The following is a 26,091-nucleotide window of genomic DNA, read 5'->3' on the forward strand; positions in this document are numbered from 1 at the left end:
CACACATTTTTCTTCAGCAATTGTGTTGGGAAGGTGCGCATTCTGGAATGCCAATTTTATAGAACAACGTGTTCTTGCAATGAGTGAGTGCTTGAGTAGAGGCCCAATGTCCATCTGCAGACAATTGGACATTCCCTCACAAAGGGTCACACAGAATGGACAATTCAGCCGGGTTGCAGTATAGCATTGATGAAACACAACATTCCTCTGGGTCTTTAATGCTTCCTCACCCACCCACCCACAATCATGACCCCATTTTCCCTCAAAACTCTGCTAGACTGGATTATGTACATCTGTACAGATAAGAGCTTTCAACACATGGGAGCAAAACTCCTGAGAAACAGTGTTGGGAATATTGATACCATGAGGGGAAGGGAAGTGGGAGGTGGGTGGAGGAGGAAGGCGGAGAAAGGGGGAACTGATAGCAATGATGGATGTATAAACCCTCCCCCCTGAGGAGGACAAATAACAGAAACATGGTGAAAGGATACAGTGGGTGGTGTAAGATATGAAAAAAAAAAAAATATATATATATATATATATATCATTTATCAGGGGTTCATGAGAGTGGGAGAGTGGGAAAGGGAGGGAAGAAAGAGGAGCTGATAATAAGGGCTCAAGTAGAAAGATAATGTTTTGAAAATGATGATGGCAACACATGTACAAGTCTGCTTGATATAATTGATTTGTGAGTTGTTATAATATTTGTAAGAGCCCCCAATAATATGATTTTTTAAAAATTCTTTAAGTGAATATTGTCCAGTTGTAGTTTGGCCCTCTGCTCAAACAGACCCATCCTGTGTGCAACAACATCTGAAACGTCTGTGGAAGCCTGAGGAGGCAGTCACCATAGCACACGGATACACTAGGATCCTCTGCTTTGTCACGCAGTTTTCATATGGGATAGGACGTTTGTAACTTAAGATTGTATGGTCTTATTACCGTAGTAAGGAAGGATCGATATACACATGTATGATAGTTTAAAGCATTTCTTATAAAACACTTGTTACTCCCTCCTACTATATAACACAGATCAGAGAAGCTGAGGGAAGATCTTGCGAGGATGAGGGGAGAACGTGGCATAGAAAGCACGTATGTACAGAGATTAGAAGTCACATTGCAGTTCGTGGGGTCTCGAGAGCCATTGGAGCCCAGGCAGCGTCCGTGGTGAAGTGTTGAGCTGCAGGCTGCAAGGGCAGCAGTTTGCAACCAGCTGCGGCTCAGCGGAAGGAGTTACCATTTGGAACACTCACTGGGGCAGTTCTGCCTTGTCCTCTCAGGTCGCTATGAGTCCGGATGGACTCAATGGCAGTGAGTTCAGTCTTGAGTTTGAGATCCGCCAAGTGATTCTGCACCTATTGCTCCTCTGTACAGACGGGCGTGAACCCAGCCCTCATAATGAGCGCCCGGAGAAAGGCCATGAAGAAGTACGCAAAGGAAGTCGGAAATGCAAACATGGTCAACGCAACTGTCGTCAAAGCCGTGAGTGGTCTCCTGGCTGTAATTTTCTCAGCGCTCTTGATCTGCAGTGCAACCGCATAGGGAAGCGTAGAAATCGTCCTTTCTATACTAAAGCTGCATGTGCAGGGGAGAATCTGCTACAAGAATGCTCTGACCATAAGTAGTGATGTCAGTCCAAGAAAGCATTGTTTTAAAGAATAAAAATCACAGGGGAAGCAACAGGCTATAGAACCATAGGTATTAAGTTGGGTGAAGAGGAAGACGTTCCCTAACAGAGAGATGGGAAAAGGAAGGGTGGTGGTGGTGGTTGGTGGTGGCAACGTGATTCAGGCAAGCCAGGAGAAGGGTTAATAAGTGAGTGAGTGCAAACGTGAGGATCTGAGAGTAACCCCATCCGATTCACAAGAACAAGTCAGGTGGAAAGCAGAATGCAAATCACACAGCACCTCAGTCAAGTTTACCATTTGTACTTTATTGAAGATTTCATTTTAAAAGCGTAAAGGCAGCGTTTTTTATTTAGGATTATGGTAGTTTGTAACCTGGTACGCTAAAGCTACTGGAACTATTTTAGAAATTAGAGACAGATATGACTACAAAGGAGAGCGACTCATAGGGTTAAAAGACGTGGAGGGGAAAGAAACTGGACACACACGGAATGTTAGGCTTGTCTCCTTTTTGATGCTTTCCAAGGCTGAGCGGTGACAAATGTGTTAGATGGCATCTCATGGCGCCTGGAGCCTGAGAACATGAAGGCAGACTCTGACTTTCCCTTATCCGTCTTGCTGAGAAGTAAAATCAAGCGTCGCTCGTGGAGCGCAGGGTTGACTTCATGCTTGCTACAGGACGCAGAGGCTGATGGAGAAGATGGTGCCAAGCCTGAGGAAGAGGCCGACGAGATGAAATATCCCCCGATTGTCATCAAAAGCACATTTCCCGAAGAGATGCAGAGATTCATGCCTCCGGGGGACACCATCCACACGGTCGTTCTCGATTTCACACAGGTCAATTTTGTTGACTCTGTTGGAGTGAAAACCCTGGCAGGGGTAAGCATCATCCTAAACCAGCCCCGCAGTGAGTGTCTCTGCGCTCAGTCCCATCAGTCAAACTAGAGTGGTTTGGGTTTTCCAGCTTTTCGTTCTTTTTTGTTTGGTTGGTTTCCAAATGTTTGAAAATTTTCAAAAATATGAAAATGTGAAGAGTCTGGTGTTAAAGAATCTGCCTGTGCCTATGACGCGGCTCCACCATTAGCACTGCCGGTCAACCTTCTTTCATCCATCTTCCAGCACAGCCAGGTCTCCCTTCACCTGGTAATAGCCCAGTGTATCCCTCGAGGAGTCCCTGATTCTAAGAAAGTGTATGTCACTATGATGCCTTGATTAGTATCCGTCAAGTGAATAATAATTCCCAATAGTTCTAGCTATCACTGCCTGTATAAAAATCTAAAGAAGTACAAAGTTGTTTTTAGATAAGCTCAAAAACACTCACTGAATGTAGGTAACCCAAATGAATGAACCAGTTTCCTTTATCTATGAAGTACTGATTGATAGGAAGAGATGTTCATCTGATGGAAAGAAAGAGAAACTAAACTTTATTTCAACCTTATTACAGATTGTCAAAGAATATGGCGATGTCGGTATTTATGTGTACTTTGCAGGATGCAGTGGTGAGTAGACTTCTGGATGATGGGAGAAGTTCTAGCATCTTGGTTTTGTTGCTCTAGGTTAAGAACTACATTTGGAAATAACTCCCTTCATTTTTGCTTTTGGGAAAAAATAAAATGACTGAACATCACTCTAAAACCAGCTTTGAAATTAGCTACTGTGTTAGTCCAGGTTGACTAGAGAAACTAATCCAGGGAGACACTCATATGTATGTAAGAGAGAGTTTCATATTAAAGAGTAATTGTATACTGAGAAAACATCCCAGCCCAGTCCAGATCAAGTCCATAAATCCAATAGTAGCCCATGTGTCTGATACCAGTCTATAAGTTCTTCTTCAGACTCACGCAACACATGCAATGGCACTGAATGCAGGAAGATTGCTGGTCAGTGGGTGGAAAGTCTTGTGGATCCAGTGCTGGTGGAAGCATCTCAGTGCTGGCGTGGGCCTCCACGTGGCTCCTCCAGCTCCAGGGCTCTGGCTCCATCAGTTTAGCTCTACATGACTTGTCAACAGGAATGTCTCACTGGGAGACAAATCAGTGTGTCCGGCCTCCAGAGTGCCTCCAAATGAGGTCGTCAAGCTGCACCTGATTGACAAACTGAACTCCACCCCTTCACTTTTAATAGTCTCAAGTTGACACTAGCTTATGTAACTACCACAGCCACCTACCCTGTTCATTTCAGGGGGCCCCGGAATTGGAACTGGAGGAGAGCACCCACATTATTGTTCTGGAATAGGATATTTGGGTTATCATTTAATGACTACCATCAATATATTATCATTATGTAAAATTATCAGGTACCTTGTTTTTCTACCCAATGATTTTGGAATAGCTTCTTTGCGATTTTTGTTGCCACTAAATTTTGGTTAAAACCATGTTTAACAATGAAGTCTATGGAAAGATACCATTTTTCACCTGCCAGATTGACCGAAATGTCAAGCGTCTAACAACAAAGGCAGATTGTGGCGGGGGGTGGACTCACACACTGCTCACAGGTAGGGGTGCAAAGGGCTGGCTGCAGTGTCTTTCAAAATGACAAACACACGGTTAACCCAGTAAATCCAGCAATGTGCTGCCCCTCTTCAAAATAGCACATGCACGTGGCTGCATCATTAGAGCATTGTCTATCAAAACAAAAGACTGATAACGCCCAGAGCTTAGGGGACCAGTTAAGTAAAGGAGGGTACCTCCATTCTGTAGCATGCCGTGCTCTGGTCTCACTGCCTTCAAGGGGAAACCCACTCACAGTGACCCTCTAGCACAGGGTAGAAGTGCCCCGAGAGTTTCGGAGACTGCAGTCGTTTACAGGAGTAGAAGAGGGCTGGTGGTTTCAAATGCGGACTTTGCGGATCACAGCCCAGTGAGTAACGACCACTACACCTCCAGACTTCCTGTGCAGTGGTGAAAACATAAAATGAAATGATTTAGGAAAGCATACCATGGAGTACATCTAGTGTGCTATCTTTGGGGTAGGGAAAAGGGGGAATGTGCTTATGTTCACATATAGTTGCATTGAGAGAAACTGGAAGACTACTCGTGAAGCGCATAAAAAGCAGCTCCCTGGGACTGGCCGGTATGGCATGGCAGGGACAGGGATTAGAGTGAGGCTTTTCATTATTAAAGTTATTTTAGTTTGCCTTCCTACGGTGTGTTGTATTTCAACAGTCTCAGCGGTTACCTGTCTTTTCTCTTGAGTGCTCTAGTCTGACATCCCGAGAGAGGGGGCCTAACGTTCTTTTCTCTCCACAGCTCAAGTCGTGAACGACCTCACTCGAAATAACTTTTTTGAAAATCCTGCTTTACTGGCTCTGCTGTTCTATAGCATTCACGATGCAGTCTTAGGCAGCCAAGCCCGAGAGGCCCTTGCTGAACAAGAAGCCACGGCCCTTCCGCCCCAGGAGGACTCTGAGCCCAACGCCACTCCAGAGGCCTAGAGGACAGATTCAGCCTAGCGCCGTTAAGAACCTCTTGCGAATCACGATTTTCCACATGTTAAATACTAGACACTAGGATCTTTTTCTAAGCTTCCAGACTAGTAGTCAGGGCTTGATTTGGAGGGTGAATGGCACGTGGCAAGATGCACCTTACGTGTATGTGTGTGTGTGTGTCTGTGGTTTTTAAAACTGACTATTTCAAGGATAATTCAGATTGGCCTCTTGCCTGCATTGATGATGCAGTGATGTTTCTGTTACGTTTTAGTATTTTCTTTGCAAACCAAGCACATAACAATGTGTTTCCTCTAAATGCTTTACCTACAAAAGCGATGTGCTGTCTGTCACCAGATGAATGGGTTTAGGTACTTGTTGGTCTATAGACCTTCTGTCATCAGGGTTACCGAACACAGGAAGGAAACCCATCATTTTCTACCTGTTCTTGTTTTAAAATAATCTTGTATTACTTTAGAAGCAATAGAAGTACAGCGCAGAGAGTTATAAACAGTAGACCAAGCAAAAATAATGTCATATTTCTCTGGGCAACTACCACTATTACCACCTTAATGCATAGCTTTCAGGTCTTTTTCTATGCATTTCTGTATGTTTGTGGACTAAAAATAATTCTCTACCTCGTGTTTCATGGTCTATTTTTGTCAGTCAACATCATCAAGTTCCCATTCCAAAACATTTTGTACCTCAATTGACTCATACCGATACTGAAGTCATCCTACATTTGCAGTTGACTCATCCAAATGGAGTCATTCTGTGATCATATGCTGCAACTAGTTGCGTCCTTTAGCGTTATTTACATCTGTTTTCACCCAACTTGGGCCCGTTCGTCAGACATTGACTGGCTAAAGAAACCAGAGCAGTTGTCCTGCAGAATCTTGGGAATGTGTCTAATTCCTCTCGTGGTGTTTAGCTTGTACCTTTATTCCCTGAGCTACCTGCAATCTTGAAGTTACATCCAGAGTCTCCGTGGAATCACGTTACATATTTTTTGGCTAGAATACATCATAGTGATAATGTAGGCCTTATGTTGTGTCTCATCAGAAAGCACAGACTATGGTTGGCTTACGATTGACGATGCCAAGATAGGCCTCTGGTCAGCACCATCTTAGTCCTCCATTGTAGTCTCTTTGTGACGTTCCAGAGCAAACTCCCTGCCATCGGGAGGGCGCCGACTCATTGAGACCAGTGAGCCGTTTATATGGTGTTCCATTCAGATGAATGCGGTGGGCATTCATATAGGAATTTTTCCAGCAACCGCTGACCCTCGACCAAGTCAGTCATTTTCATAATGTGCATGGGTATTTTCCCTCACATTCTCATTTCTTTTGCATTTATCAGTCAGTGTTTCAACTGCAGCTTTTCTTTTTGACGTAGCTATTTGCACTAGTTCTTACCGGAAAGGCAAGCTGGATGTTTTATTACTTATTTAATTTCACAACTTTCAGACGAGGGAGCTGGTTTAATAGTTACGTTAAAATGTCAGCATAGTTGTGTTTTAAAAATGTTTATTCCTTAAGTATATAGATTCTTACATCATTAATGTGTTCCAATCCATTTTAGCTATTCTTTTTGATGGTCAAATTGTCGAAGCTGTGGTCAGAGGCCCCTAGAAGTTTTGCTGTTGTTGCTAATAATGGGCTATGTTTTCAAATAGAGCTAACCACACCCCCATCCGTCACTCCGCCCTGGCTTGATTTAGTATCTTCCTTAGCAGGCCCCAACCCTTAGCAGTTTGTTTACAACTCAGTTTTAAGCCTTATGGAGAGTTCAAAATAGAGGGATGGGGAGGTAACCTTTAAGCCAATTAGTCCTTGAAAAATTCGTACTTCTAATTATATCTGCCAGTTCACCATGTGGCACTGGGGTAGTCTTTGGGCTGCTAATCACAAGATTGACAGTTCAAACCTACCAGCTGCTCTGCAGGAAAAGGTGAAGCTGTCTGCTCCTGTCGAGATTCGGAGTCACTGAGTGGCGTTGGGTTTTGGCGGGCTTTGTCAGCTCACCGTACGTCAAAGTGCAGGCGTTGGCCAACCTGGAGAGATTTCTGTGTGACAGTGAGTTTGTCTTTCCTGTGCTTTCCTACTGTTTCCTTGTTTCCATCTTCACGAAGACAGTAATGCCAGGAGAAGAGAGATCAGACCCCAGGGCAAAATGTATCCGCATGGGTCTGCTTGGGAAACCAAATCGCATGCTATGTGCAGTTTTTTGTTTTGTTGTGTTGTGTTGTGATGCCGATCATGTTTTTCTCAGCGACTTTATCAAGCTCTAGTGTGAACAGAGATTTGCGTCCCGTTGTTTCATCTGTAGTCACCACACACAAGGCCAGGTGCGTGTGATTCTGACCCAGACTACCTTCTCAAAGAACTCGCAGCTGTAGAAGCTCAGCCAGGAACTTTGGTAAAAGGCCCATCTTTTCCACCAGCCACCATAGCACTGAAGGATTTAAAACATTTTAAACAATTGAAAGATTGTAGCTGCTTCATTGCACATTCTTTAGCACGTTTTACACACATGCTTGCCCCACAGGACATACTCAAGCCCTAGTTGTTGGGAGATTTAAAATAGTGAGTGTACAGAAAAAGTATTTGTGCTTCTAACTTATAAATTTATATTGGACTTTTCTGTCTTCTAACTTTTGATTTTGAACAGGATTCCACCATGTATATAAAAAGCACTTAGGTCTTACAGAAGGTGGGAAAATATATTTTTTGTTTTAGCATGCGAGTGCATTTCAAAAGTATTTTATCTACATGTAAAGATGTTGGGATGTTTTACTTGGAATTTATCTCAACAGCAGAGAATTTCTGACCTTTTTCCCTATACATTTTTATTCTGTAAAGGAATTCATGTGCAAGCCCATCTCTTATTCTGAACACTGAAAGCTGTTGGTGTGCCTTTTCACATTTCCCAGCCCGGACACAGCTTTGGGTGGAATCCCATTGATACAGGAACTTGACTAGCCGGGTTTGCTGGCAGGATGAGAAAGCCGTTTTCAGGCAGGCCCCACAGAAAAGCCTCTTTCTCAAATTCTGCACAGCTGCTGCTGTCTGCCCTCTGGATAAATGGGATATATTTGAAAGTAATCTTGAACTAGAGGCCAGGAATCCCCAAATTGAAGTCAGACACATCAGCTTGGTATACTCACGCGGCAGCCAGTAGTGGGATCCAACTACCAATCTCAGTGGCAGAACTTGGACGGTGAAGGCTATGCATCTTTAAGCCCTGGGAATAGCTCGTCATGGTTTTCCGCTAACATCTAAAGCATCAGCTTCATCCATTTCACATGGTTTGATCCTGTCCCCTTACCTGTGCTGCAAGAGGAGGCAGCTGCCTCTGAGGGTGCTTTAGGGAAATTGTGTCTGCCCTCCTGTGGGCATAGAGGGTTGTGCATCTAGAGCTGTGGTTCTCAACCTGTGGGTTACCCTTTTGGGGGTGGAACGGCCCTTTCACAGGGGTTGCCCGATTCATAACAGTAGTAAAATTAGTTACGAAGTAATAACGAAAATAATTTTATTGCAAAATGACAGTTACGAAGTAGCAACAAAAACAATGTTATGGTTGATGGGGGGGAGGGCGGGGGTGTCGTGTCACCACAACATGAGGAACTGTATTAAAGGGTCGAGGCATTAGGAAGGTTGAGAACCACTGATTGAGAGCATGTGCCCTGGACAGGTGGGTGTGTTTTTCTGTGTGATGGGGTGGGGGTGGGGAGTGGGGTGATGGGTTTGTGTGGGGATGAGAGAGGGAGGGAAAGAAAGGCTGTATTATATCTGGCCCTTTAAGATAGTCAACCAACTTAAATTCTCTAAGTAAGCTTTTTTTTTTTTTTTCATGTGAGCCTGTATCCTGTAGTGAGTGCAGAAATGCTGTTGGTTTTTGTTCAATGTACTGTTCCGGGACTTTTCATGATTCCATGTTTAGATTGTTGATCATATGGTCTGAGAGCTTTAGCTAGTAATTCAACCAAAACACACGCGATGGTTTGACCCCTCTGAAATGCCGACGAAAGGGTTGAAAATGAGCTGTTTGCTTAGATTTAGCCATGGTTGAACTTCTCAAGACCTCCTCAGAAAGGCTTACAGCTTTGTCACTGCACTGGTGCTTAGCATCTCACTCTATGTGCTAAACGAAAGCTTCCCCAACTTTCTTGGCCAACCTCCCCTTTTCAGCACAACAAATATTTCTCACCACCCCACTGACAGTGAAAACCATTTTCACTTTTCAGCCCTTTTCCAGGATGAAGTGGAGGTTTTTGCAGCCCCCTGGACTGTTCCAGGGGGGCCCACTTCAGAAAACTTTACTAGAGGAGCCTCAGAAGCTTCATGAGAAGTGAATTTTTAGTCTTGTCATTTTTAAAATGTTTGAACCAAAGGCACATACATGCTTTCTAAAGGAACCCAGCAGTGTAGTTTTCTTAAATCATGAACTTCCCATGTCTACCCATTTATAAACACATATAAGTTAGCAGTGAATTTATGTTGTTAAATACAAAGGTATTGTTTTTGCATATACTTGGGCCAAAATACCCAATTTTTTCAAATTCATTATTTGATGGATGGCCAGTTAGGTTTTCATCATGTAACTGTCAGTCTATAGCATCTTAGGCCTGAGCTAGCTCAACATGTTCGGTGTAAGTTATCATGAAATGGTGTGTATGTATATGCACGTATAGCTATATGGGCAAGTAGGAAGATTTCAAAGAGTGTCTTCTAAATACTTATATTTACCTAATGAAAGCATTACAAAATGTACTGTTCAGTAATTCACTGGCGTCTATTTTATTGGAAGCTTAAATTTGGAAATGGTTCAGTTTGATACCTTAAGAAATAGGGCAGGGTAAGAAAACACAAATATTTCCTGACTAATTTTACATAACACTTATAGCATTTTCTATGTGGTCAACTTTTCCTTCCGTGAATTAAAAATGTATTCCGCTCTCGCTGGTTTGATTCTTTACTTATGAATACTGAACCACAATAAAAATCCTCTTTATCGTGCGTGGGGCGCAGTGGGATGATGCTGTGGCACAGCAGGAAAGGTTTGTTGGTGGTTGTACAGAATTAACGTTAAGCAGTTCCTTTGAGGATTCCAACACCGTCTTTATTTTAGAAATACCTGGTTTTAATCCAAAAGTCTTAACAGTTTTACCCAATTTATAATACATTAATTTATAAAATGAAAAAAAAACACCATCTCTGTATTAAGCCTATTCTATAAATGCACACACTTCTTTCTGCATCATTTGAACCACTTCACTGATCATTGGAATCATTCATTTTCAGTATATTTGCCGTTTGAAAACTGTGAAATTCTACATAACCCATATTTTTATAATAAACTTTACAGAATCCAAAAACTATATGTATGCATATAGACACACACACACACACACACACACACACACACACACACACACACACACACACACACACGACCCTCCTTCCATTGCCCAGTGTTGTCTTCTACTTTCCTCCCCAGAAGTTATCACTGCCACTTTGATGTGATTCCTTTTACCCCCAAACAAACCGTTATCAAGTTGATTCTGACCCATAGAAACCCTACATGTTTCCCAGGAAGTAAATCTTGACTGGAACAGACTGCCTCATCTTCCTCCTGAGGCACAGCTGGTGGGTTTGAACTGCCAACTTTACTGGTTAGCTGCTCAACACTTATCCCAAAGTGCTATTTAAAAACCTTTTTAAAAACTAATTCTGCTTGATTGATTTGAAGGGCGCAAGCAAAGTAAAACATGTCATTGTTTCTTCCACTTGGAAAAAGTTCGGCCAGAGCTTTATTATTTCAGTATGGCTGGGGGTGAAGGGCCAGTTAAAATATGTTGTCTAGAGGGGTTATTTTATTGACAGGATGAGAATAAAGATTTCTCCTGTAGGTGGTGGAGCTGACAGTCTTGGACTTGAATTCTAGCTCAGCCACTGAGTAAATTACAAAGTTTTTATATCCATTACATCAAGATCCATTAGATTCAACCCACTGGACAAATGAGGATACAAGACTATGTACAACACCTACCATGTGCCTAACAACACATACAGTCTAAGCCAGTACAGTCATATATGAAACTCCCAAATAGTGGATCAAAAAAATGCACATAAATTATAATAAAAATTTCTGCCTAATGCCTTTAAGCATTACCTTTTATTCTGTGGGCGAAAGATGCAATATTCAGCTTGTATAAAGATTACAGTCTTAGTAACCCTACAGGCAGTTTTATTCTGCCCAGTAGGGTTATGAGTCTGAACTGACTCACTGGCAAGTCTGGTTTTCTGATCCTAATGTAATACAGAGAAAAGCGAGCTGAATACAACATGCAATTTTGAAAACCTTTATTTTTACATGCATGGTTAACACGTCTATGTAAGGTAGGATTGCAATAAAAGAAGTGTTTCCATTTGACAGCCTTCAGGGCTCAGTTGTAGGTCATGTAGCGGGGAGTAGCACTGAATTTAGCATAGGATTTAATGACCTTATTAACAGCTTCCAAGAAATCCTTCTCAGTAGCAATTTTTCGCCGTGCTCTGATTGCAAACATGCCGGCTTCTGTGCAGACGCTTCTAATTTCAGCACCTTTCAAAGAAAAGAGAAAATACATAGGCTTAACTAAAATCATCTGACAGACCAATAAATATATTTAAAGAAAACATTCTACCCACCAGTGCTATTTGGACACAGTCGGGCTAACAATTCAAATCGGATATCTCTTTCAACACTCATTGAACGAGCATGAATCTTAAAGATGTGAGTCCGACCCTAAAAATTAGAGAATTGACAGAGTAAATGGAAAAATAAATCACAGGAGACAACTCAAGAACTTTTTTCTCTGAAATGGTCCCTCACCTCCAGATCTGGTAAGCTAAATTCAATCTTTCTATCCAACCTTCCCGGTCTCATCAGTGCTGGGTCCAAAGTGTCTGGTCTGTTCGTGGCCATCAGCACTTTAATATTGCCCCGAGGATCAAAGCCATCCAGTTGATTGATCAGTTCCAACATTGTTCTCTGCACTTCATTGTCACCCCCAGCACCATCGTCAAACCGAGCCCCTGGAAACACAAGAAGTGAACTAAGCCTGGCTGCTGGGCACAGCACTATATGTAACCTGCAAGCTCTGTAAATCTCAGCTCACAGCACGCCTTCAAGGACACATGCACATCCTGCTTCTGGGCAGACCCTACTTCAGAAAATAATGTTTTGCACAAATTCGAAAGTGAATCTTTCTTGAAATTTTGCTTTGTTTTTCCAAATCACTCAAAAACACCTCTTTAACACAATATACACCTGGCTTGAGCAACTGGACAATACACAAATTTTAGCACTGTAAACAGCATTTGATTGCATGTAGGAAACTCATTCTGCAAAAATATTATTTATGCTATTCCAAATTTCTTAAAGCAGTCCTTTAAAATATAGCTAAGTCTACCATTAAACTATTTTGGACACACTACAGAATGCTAGGCTCGTGTCAGTCTCTCATTTCAACCTAAAGAGTAAAAATGAAAACAAATTAAGAACCCCCAAATTTTACTTTTAATTGTACAATTTTTATACTTGTTAAAAATTTATAAATGAGATTAAAACAGAGAGAAATTCTACTTTCTTCCTTCTCCCTATTAAACCATCTTACGCACAATGCACTTTGGAAGGCACTGCTTCAAAGTTTCCAGACATCCATCACACCTCGTGCAAGGTAACTATAATTAAAGTACCTCAGAGTCACGACTCAAGACATTCGGATCAAATCATGGCCTTTGAGAACATTATCTGAAGAATGTCCAAACCCAACTTGGCCCCAAACCAAACCAAACTTACTGTCACCAAGTCAATTCGGACTCCTCGAGCCCCTATCAGGAATACCTCTGCGGCTTTCCAAGACGGGCCCTTCTCAACTACTAGGGGTACTTCTCACTTCCTGGTACAGACGACAACTGTCAATGCCTACAGGGCAGTTTAGAATTTTCAAGTCTATCACATTACTTAACTTGAGCCTTTAAGAAATTCAAGAAACAAGCAAAACAGGAATTATGATTCCCTGAAGATGAATAAGCCAAGGTTCAGAGATTAGTAAAATAATATGCCTAGATCGCAGAGTTAATACTGTATTTCATTAGCTATCGGAAGTCAACAGTAACATGACTTTACAAAATGTACACTAAGAAAATCACCACCTCATTTATGAGAGGCAGCACTTTGACGCAAGGGTATGATGATAAGGGGACGGGGAAACTTTATGACTAGAAATAGAACCACCAGAACAAAGCCATGCAGACTGTTGGTGCATTAAGAACGTAAGTAATGCCATCGAACAACCTGTGCCAAGTGTTCAAAATGCTGGGTGAAGCTTCACCCCAAACAGTAAAATATTATCATCACCCAAATAAACGGGAAAAAACCTACCACTGCTAATGAAATTACACCCCAGGGCTTTCTTGTCACATTGATTAAAGATCTATCCCAATTTAGGAGATGTCAAAATGTTTCTTTTGAATGTCCATTAAGTGCAAAGTCGTTTTCTAAAATATTATTCATACCTCCAATAGCATCAATTTCATCAAAAAATATAAGGCAGGCCTTTTTGGTTCTGGCCATTTCAAAAAGCTCCCGAACCATTCGAGCACCCTAATGAGAAAAAAAATTAGAATTAGTCTTAAAATCTTGTGAAATACAATACAAATTATGCTTCAAACTTTTCAAATTCCTAACAAGTCTCAACCATAACCTTTAACCTTTTAAAAACTACTAACCTTTTAAAAACTACTAACCTTCTGGATCTACTTACTAAACAGCAAGTTATTAGACTTACTAATAAGATGATATATGCATGCATACATGTGAATATACACACCCCACACACAATTTTTGTCCAATCTTTCAAATTAGATCATTAAACAATAATATAAAGTGAAAATATACTTTTGAATTAATTTGTGCAACATATCTAGGTCTTATAGAGCAGAGACCCGTCAAAGACGCCATTCTTCTGAGTAGGAACATACTGATTAAGATTTCTGTGTGTCTGTCTACAGGCAGCCCAGGTCACAAAGGAGATCTGTTCTTAGCTTTGTCTGCAAGGGGAATTTGTAGCTAATTCAGAACAGGCACATATGGTTCTGATGTAGCTGACTTTAGTGCAAGGAAAGGCCTTAATCCTTTCCAATGATTTAAAAGCTGCACATAAGGCAGTGAATTTGTCTGTGATGAAGAATTAGGGGCTAGCTAGTGCAATCATTTCTAAGTGAAGGCAAATTTACTTAAAATTAAAAAGTAGGTGGTAAGCTGCCCACAAGTCAGACATCTATAACCTGGGGAATGCCTCTATTTCCAAATGACACGAAAGGGTGACTGGTGGCGTCTGGGTTTCTAAACTGCTAATTACATTCACTCACTCAAGAAATGTCAAGCCTCGGTCATTCAAGGTGGAGTTGCCGTTTTACTTTCATTCATGCTTCCCAATTCGTTTAGAGCTACTATTCTTTGATTGTGCTAAGTTTACTTTACCTCACCAACGTATTTCTGTACAAGTTCGGATCCAATCACTCGAATGAAGCAAGCATCAGTCCTATTAGCCACTGCTCGGGCACAAAGTGTCTTGCCTGTACCTGGTGGACCAAAGAGCAGCACGCCCTTTGGAGGCTCAATGCCAAGGTTAACAAACCTCTCTGGCTGTGACGGAGACAAAATTTTTACATATTACTTCTGTGTATAATAAAAACAAGAGATTCTATGTCACTATATTTAAAACAAACTTTTTAGGTCCATAATCTATGTACCAAAACAAAAACCAAACCCATTGCTGTCAGTTCTAATTCAGAACAACCTACAGGGCAGAGTAGAACCACTTCAACAGTTCCTCAGGCCGTGAGTCCCATGGAGGCTGAGTCTCCTCCTGCTTCCACAGCAGATGGGTTCAAACTTTTGGTCAGCAGTTCAGCATAGAGCCCACTGTGCAACCAGGGCTCCTCCTCCTCGAGCTATGAAATCTTACTCTGAGACGTAAGGTTTAAATTTGACTTATATCAACACATAATGCTTTTAAAGAGATTTGTTATTCAGGCTTAATATTTCCCTCCCCCCAAAATTTTTTTTTAAAATCCATGTTTTAAGAGCAAGAGTAGCATCTAATACCCTAGTTTTCCACTATCTTCTCAAGCTATCCGCTTGATGAATTAGAGCACATGGTTTCATCGAAAATACTTTAGAACATATTTCAAAGCCTGCTAAAGGGTTAAACCTCCGCTCTCACTCCACCTAGCAGATTACTTTGTTGCTGTGGTAAACATGCTTGACCATTCAAAGCATCTCTTCTGGATCTCTCTGGAACTTACCAGTGCTCGATATTTCTTCTGTAATTCCCTCCACTTAAAAATTTCATTAAGGAAATATTGAATTTTATGACCAATCTAATAAGCAATATCAGTGCTCAATACATGAAAGATTGTTACGTCTTTATGCAAAGATATTTAAAATATTACAGATTAAGCCACTTACATGAAGTAGCGGAGTTTCAACTACTTCTCTAAGCTTCTCGATCTGTTCCTTACAGCCACCAACATCACTGTATGTGACATCAGGTTTTTCTTCCACCTACAAGGGGACGAAAATGCACAGCTTATTGTCGTTATAGTTTGTAACTACTAGTCCAAATGAACTATGCAGTAGAAGAGCCCTAGAGCCTTTAAAGGAAAAGGCAGACTTCTAGCAGGACTTAAATACAACTACAGCGGAATTAAATGGTGAGTTAAATGGTGAGTAATACTAAAAAGTGAAGGTCAAACAAGTAAAACAAAGACTAACAGGCATTCTTACTGACAAAATGTTAACAAACGTTCAGCAACACTGATACAGTAAACCTATATGTAAGTTAATAATTTGTTAGTTGAAGGTTTCAAAACTTCTTGAGAGGCATCCAGGGATAAAGGCATGTCATTCTTTTTCCCTTCCAGATTTGGGTACCTGCATCATGGTGACTGTTGGATCAATCTTAGGAGGCAGTGGGATATGAATTTGATACTTGTTTCTGTCCACACTAAGGTAAATAAAAAAACAAACAAGAAATTCACAGACACATTCAAGTTTTCCATGTATTTTTAACCTTTTATCCTCAAAATCGTACTTTTAAAAAGCACCAGAGAGACAGAGTCTCAGAGGTTATACCAAGATAAAAACATCACTAAAACTCAGGACATTAAGCCACTGTATAAAGTGGGAAACAATCTACACGCCAGTGAGGAAACCTTCGATTTGAAGTCAGGAAAGAGAAAACAATGTACTGAGTGAATTAAGTTCTCTACACCATTAACTCATGCAGCAGTCATAACTAAACTATAAAGTTATCTAAATTAGTAAGCCTATTCCAAACAAGTGCTTCTTCCACCTACTCCACAGGCTAGTCAACTTATCGGTAACACTCAAATTCTGCACTAACTTTATACATTCTGAAGCTATTCACAAAAATCACTAGGGGAGATGGGCACATGCATAGATGCAGAAGAAAAGATATTCAACTATATACATTACTTGTTCCGTGTACTCATTCAATGAAAACAGTCATGTGACTTGGTGTCTTTAAAGAAAGAATATTTGCTGTAAATAGAAATCTTACCCAACTCGCATTCCTTCTTCAATGTCAGTAGGGGCCACCTGATCACTCAGGTCCACCACAAACTTGGCAAACTGTTTCACGTTGATAATGTACTTTGGGTCCTCTGAATCAGCATTGATTATCTTTGTACACCTAACACAGCAAAAGGTTTGATTAAGAGAGGAATCTAAACCACCGATAATGAATTCAGGGAACTGAGTTCTCACTAAGACCCACTGAATACTCACCGGCAGGTGTCAGCGAGAGCCACAGACAGCAGGCTGCTGCTAAAGATCCCTTCCTATAACATGCACTCACTCGAGAGAGGCCACTCAACTGCCACCAACCCATAAAAATAAAAGACACAATCCCCTGACCTAAAGGACGTCATCAGTTCTCCAATTTCTTGATTTTCACAATTATATTCCTTTCTTTTTAGTGAGACCCCTCTACATCGGAAGCGGGTCTTTTCCTTTTCCCTGACAATCATCTTGTTTTACGTCGTTTCATAATAAATATGCTTTCATCCTTCCGACTTCATATTTCAAAGCCATTTTCAATTCAAATGTACTGTTTAATCTGCAGAAGATGAATTTATATTACTGTATACTTCATGATATAAAGTCTCTAACTCCCTTTCCTCTTCTGCAGTGTCTGTGTATGAAATAAACACAAACACCGAACTCGTGTTAGAAGGCTACTTCCTACATAAGTTGTAGGAATAGAGAGAAACATAAAACTTCTGTAGTGTGCGTATACAGAACCAAAATTAGGGCTTAGAGTATGAGAGCAGCATGCCTCACTATTAAGCAGTGTGATTGACTTTTTAGTCTCCCACCAAAAATTGCCAAACAAGCATTAAAAATGGAGGGAAAAGAGAAAATGGTGATCTTGGAAGAGACAAAAGTCTTCAAAACTTAATTTCCTCAGTGAGAAGAAAACACCTTACAACAACCAGAACCACAGCCACTTCCATCAAGTCAATTCCACCTCATGGAGAGCCGACACAAGCAGACTCATCTCTCCTCCTTCCGGAAGCCACACACCACCTCCTTAAGCAAAGGAGAACATTAAAAAACAAACAAAACCCCCCACACATCAACAAAAAACCCATACATATGCCAGCAAGAATCCTTGAAAGCTTGAAAATTTTAAGGAAATCTCCCAGAAAACAGCAAACAGAAAAGAAAACTAGAAAAAGATAGCTTATTAGAGGAAGAATCCAAGAACTCCAATATCAATTGGAAGTCTAGAAGAAAATATTAGAAAAAAATGGTTAACAAATAGTTTCAAGGTACTTAACCAAACAGAAGACCATGACAAGAGTGCCCAGTGCAATGGACCTAAAAAGACCAGCACCAGTGTACAGCACCGAGGGGTTTCAGAACCACGAGACAAGAGAGAGACATAGCAAAACCCTCAAGTCAAATATGCTACGTTGGGCATCAGAATGGTTTCTGATTAACAAAACACTGGGAGGAGAAGGACAATCAAAGGAGGATGTCTTAAAAATTCTGCAAGAAACAACTTTATACCCAGCCAAGGTACTTCCAATTCACTCTTTTCAGAAAGTTCCTACCAGGGAAAGTATCCAATATAAATGAGGTAAATCAACCGTGAAAGAGAACATCATGGTTCAAAAGCAACAAGAAAGGCAAAAGGCATCTCCAGGTTAGAGAGGTCACAAGATGACTGTAATTCACAGGCACATAGGTTAACCACTTCAAACTGAAGCAGGCCTGAAGATGCTGGGAAAGACTTCCTCAAGAAGGATGTAACTGTATAACTGAGAGAACACCTGAAGGATTAGGTATTCAACAAGCAATTAAGATTATCAGAAAAAAGCCAAGGGTTAAGTTAGTAACATACATAGAAACCCAGTAAATGAATAGTCTCAGGGAGCATCAACGTCAAATGGCACAACACAGTCCATGAAGACAATGTTGTATACCCTACTTTGGTCAGGAGGTGTGATTACTGGCCTCTTGCTGTCTGGAGCAAAGAAGAGCAAAGAAAATCAAAGATTCAAGGAAGCAATTAGCCCAAAGGATTACTCAACCACATGAGTAAGAGCCTCCATTACCCAGAGACCAGAAGAACTAGACGGTGCCTGGCTACTGCTACCAATCACTCTTAACAGGATCATAGTAGAAGGTCCTATATAGAGTGGGAGGGGAAAAAATACAACAAAACTGAAAGTCGTAAAAAAGACCAGATTGACTGGTCTGACAGAGACTACTAAGTAGAACCCCAGATAGTGGCTCTCAGACAACTTTTCAATCTGATCCTATCCATGGGGATTACCTTTCATTCAAACAATATACAGGTCTACACAGCGAATAACATTACTAGAGAAGAACGTACTCCTTAGTACAAATGAGCAGCATTTGCCCCAAAAATAAAGCCCAAGAGGCAGGGCAGGATCGATGAAACAAGAAGCCCAGGGGCGGGAGAAGAGTGCTGTTACAGTAGAGAGGGCAGCCTTGGAAAGCCTGTCAGGGTCTCTATGAGTCAGCATTGACTTGACAGCAACGGGTCCGGTTTTACTAAGGGTTTAAAAGAAAAAACCTATCACTCAGCGTCAGCGACAGGGAAAATTACAATGAGATATTTTTGCCCAAATGGGAAAACTTTAAAAAACTAATAACCACATATATTACACTGATACTAGAAAGTAGGCATTTGCCCCAATTTCTTAGTGTATAAGCAAGTCAAACCAGTATTATTCAGATTTTCACAACTGCAATTCTAGTAAACAACCCTACAGAAATGCACATACATAAACAGAGAAATAGCTAATTTGAGTGTTCACTTAACACTGAAATTGGAAACAACCATTCATGCAAACTAAGGATTACAGTTGTTTAAAAAAAGAAAAAAAGAAAGAAAACAAAGAAAAACAACCCCTAAAGAATGCAAAACTATATTAAAAACCATGGGAAGATTTCTAAAACATGCAGTTAGGATTTCTTTTTAAAAACCAGATGTCTCTCTGTAGACCTGTATGTACATAAAGACAAGCATGAGGAGGAGGAGAATTATCACCAGCTATGGCTGCAAAAGGGGCACTGAGTGGGAGGATGGAATGGGAGACTTCCCTGTTCTGGCTCTGGATTTTTCTCATTTGAATCTTTTACACAACTAAACCTTCATGTATTTGTAAATAAACATTTAAGGAATAGGGTTTTAACCCCAGACACTTTGTAGCAGTTTTTTAAAAATTATTTACTTGGAATTTAGAACAAAAATTCCTTATGAACTCTATTGCAGTATCCCGAGACCCTAGGAAGTGGCTGAAAGCACAGATGAACACGAAATGCCAGAGCACTGCGCATACCTTGCAACCTGTAACGGCTGCTCACTCTGGAGTGTTTGCTTATCTGCAGCCAAATCCCAGAGAGCAGGTGGGGCCAGGCCAGTGTCGGACTCCTTAATACCTACAGAGAGGAAGATTATAAATTCACTGAAATGGAATGCTTCAACCTAAAGCAGAGTTTTCCAGCCTTAGCATTTCTGACATTTTGGAATGATAACCTTTTTTTGGTAGAGGGCTGTTCTGGGCATTGCAAGGTGTTTAGCGCAAACCTGGTCTCTAGGCGCTTAATGCTACAGCACCTTCCCTACCTTCCAGCCCACCCTACCAGCACCACCAAAGTCCAGACTGCCCAATGTCCCTGGTGCGCAAAATCACCCCTAGTTCAGAACTGAAAGTAATCACCAAGTCAGCACTTGCTGTACTTGACGTTTTTTTGTTCAAGTCAAACTCTGTAAACCTTCACTACTGGAGTCTCCAGGAAAACAAAAACAAAAAACTTCAACCACCAGGCAAACACCTACTGAAATCAAGCAAGCCTTTGTAAAATCCAATTTTATTCATTAAAAAAATCTGACTTGCTAATTAGTTTAATGGCTTTTAAGCAATAAACATGACTTGCCTAAAAGGTATGCTATTTCCTGAGTGTGAAAGGCAGTTTATTAATAAGCTTGTTTATTAAGGTGATCTACTTTTACCAGACAGGAAAATTAATACTTACAACACAAGTTCACCAATGAGGAAAACTGGCATTACATTAGAGAAGAGAGAGAGAATAGTCACCTACCAGTGAGCTCATTAATTTTCTTGAGAAGCTGCTGGATGTCATCTTCAACCTGCTTGATCTGCCTAGAGTACGTGCTCTGGCCCTAGGATAGGAAGACCGTTTAATTGTAACATCTGATATCACCGATTAAACCACAGGTAGCAACTTTTGATGGTTATAGTCTTAAAACTATCAATATCTCAAAGCATGTGAAATAAAAGTAGAGAAAATGAATCTATCATTTTAAGAAGCATTTTGAACTAGTGCCTGACCCTGCCCACCAACAACCCAATATTAAAGAAGAGAATAAAATTTTTCTTAAAATTATCTGTATAGGTCCATTTTCTGTGCATTTAAACTCCTCATTTCAGCTCAACTCAGTCAAGTATAATTTCAACAGAGTAAATACCTATGTGAAATATTTCATGTATAATTTATATAGTGTTGATGTTTTGTGCCATCAAGTCAATTGACTCATAACACTTCTATTACAAGTAATACTCTCTGAACTATTCTACAAAGAAACTGAGTAGCTTTTTTCAGTGAAGATGACTAAGTTACTAGATATTCGCTTCTGACAATTTTAGAGGGACAGTACCACATACAACACTTACATTTTGTATATATTGAAAGGACTTACATAAGTTTTCAGCAAGGCAATATCCCCCTCATCCAAAGCTAAAAGGAGAAAGAGAAATGAGATTCAAACCAAGCACATTAGCACTAATCAATCAATATCGTTTTCTGCTCAATTCAAACTACAAATTGAGTGCCAAAAACTGAGCAATGATCTGATGGTACAAATATCATCAGATCTGGACTCAAGGAATTTACTCATACATCTAATAGGAGGGTGAGAGGTAAGAAAGTATTTAATAAATATGATCACAAATCTTAAAAACTTTATATACTACATATCTAGATAGACCATACTATAGCCAAATACAGATATACTATACAGCCATCAAAATAACACAGAACAGTGCTTTTAAGAAATACTGCTGAGTAAAATAGGTAGGTTTTTTTAAAATCCTATGCAATGTGCATTTGTTTTTCTAAAAAATTATTGTAAACAAATGTGGAGGGAGACCAGCGTATGATGCTATTTATCTATGTTAACAGTGATAATCTTGTGATGGAAGGTCTTTAAGTGAGTTTCACTTTCTTCTCAGCATGTGTGTATGTGTCTGTTTTTTTAAAGAAAAGTTTTTGGTTTTTTAAAATCTAAAATGATTTTCACAGGGCAGGTAAGGCTTAAAGAACAAAACAAAAGACGAGTAGAGGTAGGAGAAAGTCCATTTAGCTCAAATAGAGTATACATCCTTGGGAGTACTAAGACCTTGGGAGGGCCCAAGGTGTTGACTTGTTCAAAAGGTTGGAGTTCCATGTCAACCCACAGTGCCTCAGAAAAAGGCCTGGAACTTTCAGTCAGAAAAACCAACTATTGAAAACTTTACGGGGCACAGTTCTATTCTGACACATATGGTGCTGCCCTAAGTTGGAATCAACTCTACAGCAACTGGTTTTGATGGTCGTTTGGGCCCCTAGTGAAGTGGATCTTGACATCACAGTCCTGTGCCTTAGCAAGAAGTAGCTAAGCTATAGAAGATGATTTGGAAGGTTAGAGGCCAGAGATTTTAAGTGGCTCATCTAGGATAGTGACAATGAATAAGAGAGAAAGGGGTGGATGAAAAGTCTTTGTAGAGGAAGAACCTACAGAGCCTGGCAAGTGACTCAATGTGACTGTGATGAGGAGCTGTGGAAGAAAAATGGCTCCCAAACTCTGTACTTCAGAGGAAAAGAAACAAAGAGGGAAGAAAACCCAAGAAGCTTCAATAAAAGAAGTCAAGGGAGTCAGAGGACTCAACAAGATTACGAGCATAAAGATTAGAACTGAAAAAGGCTATCAAGTTTGGTCATTAAGAACCACAGATCAATGTCAACATTTGTAGGGACAGAAATCAAACCTCAAGGAGTTACAACCTGTAGGCAGTGACAAGAAATCCGGTTGTATATTGAGAGGAGTAGAAGGATTGAAAGCTTTTATCCACTGTGTTTTTAGGACACAATGCATACTCACACATTTATAGGATAGTGGGCGGGGGCTGGGGGGACTTCATGGGGAAACAAACAGGAGAGGTGGAGATCGGTGCTCTTGGAACTGAAGTCCCAGAGGAGGAAGGGATAGGGGTCTGGAACAGACAGGAAGGTTCCAAAAACCAAATTCTCTGCCATCGAGTCAATGCCAAGATCAAGGGCCTTGGCAACCACGATGAAAGGGCCGACGGTCATAATGGAAGGAAAAACAGAAAGGTTTAACAACTGGGAAAGGAAGGGGCTTTGTGGAATAAAGAAGTCTAATACTGATCAGTTTTTTAGGTGACTGAAGTGCAGTCATGATGGAAATCATAAGAACGGAGGTGATCAGATTCTCAACGGAGCTGCTAATGACCTTCAATGACATGACGAAATATGCATAAAGCACATGAAGAACATGAACAAACCTGAGAATCAAAATACCTTGACGCTAGTCCTACCAGGGCCACTGATTTGTTAAGGAACTTTGAAAATGTGACTTAATATTTTTGAACTTCGGTTTCTCATCTGAAAAATAACATAATTTCTGTCTCACAATGATCGTACAAATTAAATATGATAAGTATGACGGGGCACATAAAATTGTATACAGATGCTAGTCATGATTGCACACATTCGTGGAGAATGATAACAGACTCAGAGAAATAAACTGCAAACCGAAGTTAAATCTCTGCGACCCAGCATTAGTCCTAATCAATCTCCTCTCTCCCTCTCTCATTCACTCACTGCCCTGAGACAATGCTGACTCACTGAGACCCCCTGTGGGCTCCCAAGACTGTAATGGTTTATGGGAGTAGAAAGTCCAGGGTTTATGGGAGTAGAAAGCGCAGTCTTTCTCCTGCAGTGCAGGCTGTGCTGAATGCAGCAACTCAACGAATAACCACTACAGCAGCCTGGCTCCTTCTCTTCTAACAGGTGACATGAGTGCCTTTGAAGTTTTTCAGTGTCATAAAACACTTCCAAGAGTGAGAGTTGAGGGAATCCAGGGCAGATAAAGCCCTCAGGACCAATGAGTAGCACCAGGAGGGGAAGGGGAAGGTGGGGGAAGAAAGGGGACATGGACCAAAATGATCAATATAACCCCCTCCCTGGGGGATGGACAAAAGTGGATGAAGGGAGACATCAGACGTGCAAGACATGAACAAATAATGATTTATAAATTACCAAGGGTACATGAGGGAGGGAGGGAAAAAATTAATAGCTGATACCAAGGGCTCAAGTAGAAAGAAAATGTTTTGAAAATGATGGCAACATAGGTATAAATGTGCTTGACACAATGGATGCACGTATGGATTGTTATAAGAGCTGTACAAGCCCCCAATAAAACACTTTTTAAAAAAGGGAGTTCTAGTTGAGCACGAATAAAGCAGAGAGGAAATGTGTGTGGAAGGTAGAGATGAAGAACGGGTGCCAGGAGATCTGTAACTCTGTCTAGCAAAGAAAGAGTAAGAGGGGAAGGTTAGCTTACAGAAAGAACCAAAGGAGAAACCGGCATTATGATGAGGCTGCAAGAAGACATCTGCGAAGAAATGTCTGAAAACCGTGGGCAGAGCTTATGTCCTACAGGTGGGGTTGTCAACCGGTATCATCTCTAGGGAAGAAGCATTTGATAGGGTCGATCACAATTACGATTCCATTTATAAGATGTACCCGACAGCTTATGTTTTACACGTGTGGTAAAAGTTTTATACTCAGCGTTTTGTAAGTACAACAGATTGAAAAAAACACCTTAGTGCTTATCAATAATAACAATTAAATATGTTATCGTCCACCCACATAATAGGGTACCAAGCAAATGCAGAGACACCCCGAGAACACGGGCTCTGTATCTAATGACACTACTATCTCTCCGACAGATTAACCCTAAGAACTAGCGAGGTGTAAGCTCAGTATGACACACGGGCGTGAAAGGCGAGTATACATGCAAAGCACCACGGCCGCACTGGCTGTCTCCGAGAAAAAGGGGGTGCTTGGGGCCAAGGATGGAAAACTTGTGTCTCCGTTTCTGCCTTTCGAGTTTTGAACGCTTTTTCTGTGCTATGTAGTGCAAGGAATTGCTTTTCAAAGAGCACTATGTTCCGCGGGTGGGCGTCCACACGGCACCCTTCGGGGAGGGCACGGGCGGCAGGACCGAGGCCCGGGTGAGTGGACGCTGCGAGGCGGGGGTTAGCCGCGGCTGGCGCGGCCGGCGGAGCGCCGGCCTCCTCCGGCGCTGAGGACGAGCTCTCCGACCAGGGGGGCAGGAAACGCATCCTGAGCGGGCGCTGACCGAGGCTGAAGAGGCAGCCGGTGTAAAAGCACCAGCAGCACAACGGGGCCCGAGAGCCGGGCCGGAAGCAGGACTCCCGCCTCGCCCCGCCGCGGCCCGAGCTCCAGCCTCGCTCCACTGACCTCGGATGGGCTTGTCTTCCTTCTCCTCTTCCTTGGTTTTCCGTTGATCCGCTCCGAGGTAGTCGGGCATGGTGGAAACGCCAGGTGCCTCAACTCCTCAGGATTACACAGCACCTTCTTCGCTTCCGGCGCTGCCCTCGGTTTCCCCTCCCCCACCGGAAGTAGAACCCGGCGGCGCGGCCCGCGTTCCGGCGCGCGCCGGAAGACGGCGCTGCAGGCCGCGCCTGAGGCTCCGCTCTCCTGGAGGTCTCCGGTGACCACTGACGTATGGAAAGGGACTTCCCTGTGAGAGGGCGCGTCCGTGTTCTTTCCTCCGGCTCCCAGAGCAACGAGCCTCAGGTGGCCACAGAGTTCGGTCCTCATTCGGTCGTTTTTGTGCCACAAAACCCAAGCCTAACTCGCTGCCAGCGCGTCTGGGCCAGCCCCAGCCACCACAGGGCCGCGCAGGACTGGACAACTCCTTCCGGGCGGGAGCGCCTGGCCGGGGCTTAGCAGCCTCACCTGCAATCACTGCGCCACTAGGGCTCCTGCTCCTCTTTTGTGCGTCAGTCTTGGGTAGTTTCCTTCATATCCGAGCCTGACTACGTGCACACTTGACCTTCACCTTCCAGGAGGTGGAGGCATTAAATGAGCTTTTAAGATACCTGGCATGTTAAATGTGCAGCAAGCAGTGGCTAGATTTACAGAAAGGGAAAGTAAATCGTTCATTACATAGAGGCAAAAAGGTTTCGAAATTTGAACTTGACACTAAAGAAGGGCACTTTCATCACAGGAGTGAAGAAATAAAAACAAATAGTATTGTGAAAGTGGAGTGAGACCACTACTTACTCCTTGTTTTAACGCATTACTAGAAAAAGGCTT

The 26,091-nt window shown here is 41.8% G+C and overlaps 2 protein-coding genes across 2 annotated transcripts in view; one reads left to right on the forward strand and one right to left on the reverse strand.

The window, feature by feature from the left end:
• Positions 1-5,687, forward strand: part of SLC26A5 (solute carrier family 26 member 5) — a 58,748-nt gene extending 53,061 nt beyond the window's left edge. The window contains exons 16-19 of the mRNA XM_004702605.3: positions 1,375-1,482; positions 2,304-2,504; positions 3,070-3,124; positions 4,874-5,687. Coding sequence (XP_004702662.1) covers positions 1,375-1,482; positions 2,304-2,504; positions 3,070-3,124; positions 4,874-5,058 — 549 coding nt within the window. The 3' untranslated portion in view covers positions 5,059-5,687. The remainder of the gene's footprint in view (positions 1-1,374; positions 1,483-2,303; positions 2,505-3,069; positions 3,125-4,873) is intronic.
• Positions 5,688-11,399: 5,712 nt separating this feature from the next.
• Positions 11,400-25,371, reverse strand: PSMC2 (proteasome 26S subunit, ATPase 2). The gene is made up of 12 exons (XM_004702609.3): positions 25,231-25,371; positions 21,383-21,420; positions 20,764-20,845; positions 20,001-20,100; positions 16,685-16,816; positions 16,036-16,108; positions 15,571-15,666; positions 14,581-14,745; positions 13,614-13,701; positions 11,926-12,128; positions 11,742-11,838; positions 11,400-11,655 (listed from the first exon to the last, which is right to left on the reverse strand). Exons 1-12 carry the CDS (start codon positions 25,298-25,300, stop codon positions 11,498-11,500), a joined length of 1,302 nt encoding a protein of 433 aa, XP_004702666.1. The 5' UTR covers positions 25,301-25,371; the 3' UTR covers positions 11,400-11,497.
• Positions 25,372-26,091: the final 720 nt, after the last annotated feature.

Source organism: Echinops telfairi, unplaced genomic scaffold, assembly GCF_000313985.2.
Source record: "Echinops telfairi isolate 266 unplaced genomic scaffold, ASM31398v2 ScPeMD7_23;HRSCAF=83, whole genome shotgun sequence".
NCBI lineage: Eukaryota > Metazoa > Chordata > Mammalia > Afrosoricida > Tenrecidae > Echinops > Echinops telfairi.

Bases quoted from the DNA above. Each gene is read 5' to 3' on its own strand.
- PSMC2 (XM_004702609.3), bottom strand. From the start codon at position 25,300: ATGCCCGACTACCTCGGAGCGGATCAACGGAAAACCAAGGAAGAGGAG. The intron at 13,702-14,580 runs GTAAAGTAAACT...TTTTCTCATTAG, and splicing joins TACAGAAATACGTTGGTGAG to GGTGCTCGAATGGTTCGGGA. The intron at 11,656-11,741 runs GTGGGTAGAATG...TTTCTTTGAAAG, and splicing joins ACTGTGTCCAAATAGCACTG to GTGCTGAAATTAGAAGCGTC.